Source organism: Pseudonaja textilis, chromosome Z (assembly GCF_049901715.1).
Source record: "Pseudonaja textilis isolate UNSWEBS1 chromosome Z, rPseTex1.2, whole genome shotgun sequence".
Taxonomy (NCBI): domain Eukaryota; kingdom Metazoa; phylum Chordata; class Lepidosauria; order Squamata; family Elapidae; genus Pseudonaja; species Pseudonaja textilis.
In genome coordinates, this window is record NC_142008.1 from 110,071,870 (window position 1) to 110,077,351 (window position 5,482).

The 5,482-nt window shown below is 39.7% G+C and overlaps 1 protein-coding gene across 1 annotated transcript; it reads left to right on the plus strand.

Moving 5' to 3' along the window:
• The first annotated feature begins 464 nt into the window (after positions 1–464).
• LOC113449560 (olfactory receptor 11G2-like) lies at positions 465–4,620 on the plus strand. The gene is made up of 2 exons (XM_087915970.1): positions 465–522; positions 2,307–4,620. The coding sequence occupies exons 1-2, from the start codon at positions 493–495 to the stop codon at positions 3,243–3,245; spliced, it is 969 nt and encodes a 322-aa protein (XP_087772096.1). The 5' UTR covers positions 465–492; the 3' UTR covers positions 3,246–4,620.
• The last annotated feature ends 862 nt before the right edge of the window (positions 4,621–5,482 follow it).

Here is a 5,482-nt window from a genome sequence, read left to right on the forward strand (position 1 = left end):
TCTAATCAATAAATCCAATTGTCCAACCATCTCTGAATCATAAAAATATACTGTAGAACTGTGGATGGACTTGCTAATTAACACAACTCTCTAACCTATTAATTTTCCTTCTAGAGCTGAAGAAGGAATCCTCTTCATCCTTGATTTAAAGGAAGTTTAGGAGAAAGAATAGAGAGGAAAAGCAAACTTTGGTATATCAGCATTGCACTTGTTGATAAACTTGAAAAATGCATGTAGATCTAAAGTTATATACAACAAAGTTATAGTTTAATAAGTTTAATTCATCTGAAGAAGGTCTGGTTACATGGCCATTAGAGGTCAACAATGACTTGATGGCAGATAATCAGCATGTCTATATCAAAGACATTTGAACATAGGATGTATGATGTTACCTGTGTGTTTCTGCATGTAAAATGATTAATACCTCTTCTTTGCTATTCTTCTCTAATTTCCTTATGCCCCAGTTCTGGACAGATGAAATTAGTATGACAGATGCCATCCTGGGATGTCTCCACATTTGGGGTAAGGAATTCTGATTTTACAAACTTTAAGGACTATTTCAGAAACAATCCTGATTCTTCAAACAGAGATGTTGGACTATATTTCATGGTTCTAAATTGGTGGGATGTATTGCAAGCTGTAATCTGATGGACAATAATGGGTCAGGGGAAGCTAACTTGATAGAATGTTCTTTGGTAACATTGCAGTGACAGTTAGGAAATGAATTTGGGAACTCCCTAGAAAATTTGGGTGATGGGACAACTATTATAGGAAATTACCAGAAGAAGGTCAATAAAGATGATTCAGGAACCAATTTCTATGAGGCAGAAGGACCTGGCCATGTTTAGCCTGGACAAATGGTGTCTAAGGGACTATATGATAACACTCTTCAAGTATCTAAAAGATTCATATTTGTTCTCTCTTGTTTCACAACACAGGACTTAAGAGTGACACATTTAAGTCCCAGAAAGGTAGTTTGGATTAAATTTTAGGGAAGGAAATAGTAATGGTAAGAGCAATTCAGTAGTGGAAACAATTATTCTGAGATGATGGGCTGTCATTCATTGGAGATGCTCAAGAAATTATCAGCATTCCTCTACTGGGATGCATAATTTGGATTCCTGAACTGAGCAGAAATTGGTCTATGTGATGTTGTAATCCGGTAAACTTAGTTATTTGATGTTAAATAGGTTTAGCATTGATGGAATAGTCCTAAAATATTTTTTTTACAAAGTATTTGGGATAGGATGGAAAAATCTGTAAGTCTTGAATAGATGGAATAGATCAATGTTCATTTTTGGGGAATGGTTATTCAGTTTTGATTAGCATAAGCCAGCTTCATAGGGAAGTTATAAGAATAAATGGTAATGGAACCATGATTTATGACCCCTGTGGGTTTCCTGAAAAGAGAAAAAGAAAGTTGGGGAGATGAAAAGTAAATTTAAAAAAATCATGAAAGCAACCCCCCGCCCCAAAAAAAAAGCTTAGAGGTGAAGCAATGGAGAAATTCTTCATTCTTAGAAATATGTATGTGCATTCTAAAAGGGTGCTATTTACTAAAATTCCAGTCCCAAACCCAGCTATCACTTTACTTCAGATTTCAGAGGTTAAATTAAACTTATGTTGATAACTCTACAATCATTTAAAATCAAAATATCATAATGTGCCACCATATTTGACAATGTTTATTTTTTTCTCAGAAATAACAAATTAGAGTCTTTTTTATAGCTAAAAATGGTTTCTGTATCGATTATTTAAAGAAAGCATTATTTTAAAATATTTTCCCAATTTTAAGTTACTTCTGCTTGTTTTCTCTTGACCTCTAAGTTCTGTATCACTCTGAATTCAGTTCTATCTTTCTGCTGAAGATATATTCTTCAGTCTTTGCTGTTTTCCTTTTTTAACTCTCCAATTTTTCTTCTTCTTTTTTCACATATTCCTGCCCTGTGGGTACCTGACTGGAACAGAGATATTAAGATCCATAGCAAAAATAGATGTATTGAGTGATGGTTAGTGAATAACCTTGTGTGCAAGCTGAAAGATGTTGCCTATCTGAATTTAGAAGTAGAGAACAGCAACAGAGAACTTTCCGGCCAGTGGACCTTTAGCCATGCTTAATCCATAGTGGTCTTGGACAACCCTTAGATGTGGACTTCAACTCCCAGAATTGGACAATTATTAAGGCAATTACTGAGGATCCTGGCAATTGAAGTCCACATACCCAAAAGCTAAGTTGGGGAAGGGAGCTATGGCACAGTTTATTTCAGACATTGACTGTTTTTGTGATGTGATTCTCATATCAACAGGGGCACAACCCTTTGGACCAAGTCAACCATACCAGAGTGATCACGGGCTTTGTCCTCCTGGGCTTCCCATCCCTTTTGCCCTCATTCCAGCTGCTCCTATGCTCCTTCCTTTCCATTTCCTATGTCTTCACCTTGGTGGGGAACCTCTGCATTGTATGGGCTGTTCTTTTGGACTCCCAACTCAGCCGCCTGCCCATGTATATCCTCTTGGGAAACTTTTCTGGCCTAGAGATATGCTACGTAACCACCACAGTACCCAGCATGCTCTTTGATCTGACCTCTCCACTACCAGATGCCATTTCTTTCCATGGCTGTTTCCTCCAGTTCTACTTTTTCTTTTCTATGGGAACCACAGAAAGCTTCCTTCTCGCTGCAATGGCCTTGGACCGATACTTAGCCATCTGCCACCCATTGCGATACCCAGAGCTCATGTCTCAAAGGTTCTGCTGCATCCTGGCTGCTTCCTGCTGGGCCTCTGGCTTCCTCTGGTTTCTGGCACCCATAATTTTGATTTCGCAGCTCCATTTCTGTGGCTCCAACATCCTTGACCACTTTATCTGCGACCCAGGGCCACTGTTGGCTTCTTCATGCACTCCAGCCCTAGGCACAGAACTGGCCTTCTACAGCCTCAGCTCCACTGCTATTTTCGTCCCCTTCCTCTTCATTGTTTCCTCCTATGCTACTCTCCTCTGGACAGTAATGAGGTTGCCTTCAAGCACTGGGAGATGGAAGGCATTTTCCACTTGTACCTCACATATGCTGGTGGTAAGCCTCTTCTATGGCTCCATCATGGTCACTTATGTAGCACCCGAAGCTTCTGGAGGAAGCAACAAAGTGGTAACACTTTTCTATTCAGTGCTGACCCCTTTGCTCAACCCATTCATCTACAGCTTGAGGAACAAGGAGATGAAAGATGCCATAAAAAGGACACTATTCTAGGAAAATTAGGGACTATGATTCGTGGATGGTTGGTCTAGACCTTGGTCAAGAGATCAGGGCCTTTCCCCTTCTAGTATCTTTTAAATGTAAAGTTACATAATTGTTATTGATTTTCATGTATACAAATAAGCAAAACAATTAGGGACTAGAGTTCAATGAATGTTTATTTATTTATTTGATTTGTCAATTGCTTACAAGATACTAGGCATAAGTATAAATGTGAATAAGAATACAGGAAATAGGTATGAATAAATGGAGACAAAAGGACAGAGATGGTAGGCACGATTGTGCACTTATGTACGCCCCTTACAGATCTCTTAGGAATGGTGTGAGGTCAACAGTGGATAGCTTAAGGTTAAAGGAGTGGGGGTTAGAGGATGTAACAACAAATTCAGGTAGTGCATTCCAGGCATTGACCACTCTGTTGCTGAGTCATACTTTCTGCAATCAAGTTTGGAGCGGTTTACATTCAGTTTCTATCTGTTGTGTGCTCTTGTATTGTTGAAGCTGAAGTAGTCATTGACTGATAGGACATTGTAGCAGATAATTTTGTGTACTACGCTTAAGTTCAACCATAGGGTGGAGTAGTTCAAAGTTGCTCAAGCCCAAAATTTCAAGCCTGGTGATATAGGGTATTCTGTTGCAATCAGAGGAGTGTAGTACTCTTCTTGTGAAATACTTCTAGACTTGCTCAAATGTATTAATGTCCAATATAGTGTGGATTTATTATTAGGTATACAAAGTCATAATGCTTAAATAATAGAAATGTAAATTTTATTTGAGATATTGTTTGGTACAGAACTGTATTTTGTCCATAGTTTCTTTTACTCATAATTTTCACATTCTCCATCTCTTATCTCTTTGCTATCTGGTAAAAAGAAGATTTTACAATGTCCGTCAATAATATTGCTATTAATCAATTACATTGAAGCCAAGCAACCATTGGATATTTATTCTATTTCAGACTGAAAGATTCTAGAATGCCTCGGATATGATCAGCAATCATGTCTTGGTGTCATGCTATGATGAAATTCCTATTCAATGCTAAACAATCATGTATTTTTTTTCTGCTTTGGTGTATTGCATTGTGTTACCTCCATGATTTTCATGGGCCATGGATTATGGGCTAACATGTTGTATATAAAGAAACCATTTTACAATAAACCATGGTTATAAACAATGGCTCCCAATCAAAATGCTCAGTGTTAAATAAAGTGTATAAACTCTAATAATAACTGGCTAATGGGGAAATTATAAAATATACAGATAATCAAAGATAAATATAAATTGTCCAGTTCAATTTATGTTTTGTCTCATGTATATCCATGCATATATACCTTTTTCATTAGGTATAATTAAAATGTCTGAACATTTGCTGTAAGTTTATTTATATGCCACTTTTATTATTTTTATAAATAAGATGGGGAACATATCCAGAACACCTTCCTCCTACTTTTTTCCACAACAACAACATCGTGAGGTGAGTTGGGTTGAGAGAGAGGGACTGGTCCAAAGTCACACAGCTGGTTTTCATGGTTAAGGTGGGTTATAACTCATGGTCTCTAGCCCAGTGCTTTAATCACTAGTTCAATCAGAATAGACCTAGAAGGGACCTTGAGATTTTCTAGTCCAACCCCCTGCTAAGCAAAAGACCCTATACCTGTGATGGTGAACCTATGGCATGTTTGCTACAAGTGGCACACAAAGCCCTCTCTGTGGGGACATGAGCCGTTGCCCCAGCTCAGCTCCACCATGCATAGGCACACTCCTCCCTGCTGTCCATGTGAGCAGGTCTCTGCTGCGCATGCAAGGGGGGGCTGTGGTGCCCTCCCGTGGTCCTTGTTTTGGGCCTAGAGGGCCTCTCTGCAGCCTCCTGGGAGCAAATACGGGAGGCATGTGTGTATGTGTGTGTGTGTGTGTGTGTGTGTGTGTGGTGCCCCCCTAGCCCGTTTTTGCTCCCAGGAGGCTGCATGGAGGCCTACTAGGCCCAAAACAGGTCATGAGGGGTTGGTGCACGCATGCATGGGGGGGAGCACAGAGGTCGTGTGCGCATGCGCAGGGGGCCAGGGCAAATTGGGGTGGTGGTTGTGTGCACATTGCATTGTGGGTGCAGACACTTTCAGCACATGACAACAAAAAGGTTACTCAACACTGCCCTACACCACTTCAGATGTGGCTGTCCAATCACCTTCAGTGATGAAGCACTGATAGCTTCTGGTAGAAAGCTGTTCCACTGG

Coding starts and splice junctions, on each gene's coding strand:
- LOC113449560 (XM_087915970.1), top strand. CDS start 493: ATGCCATCCTGGGATGTCTCCACATTTGGG. Junction 523..2,306: donor GGGATGTCTCCACATTTGGG/GTAAGGAATTCT, acceptor TCATATCAACAG/GGGCACAACCCTTTGGACCA.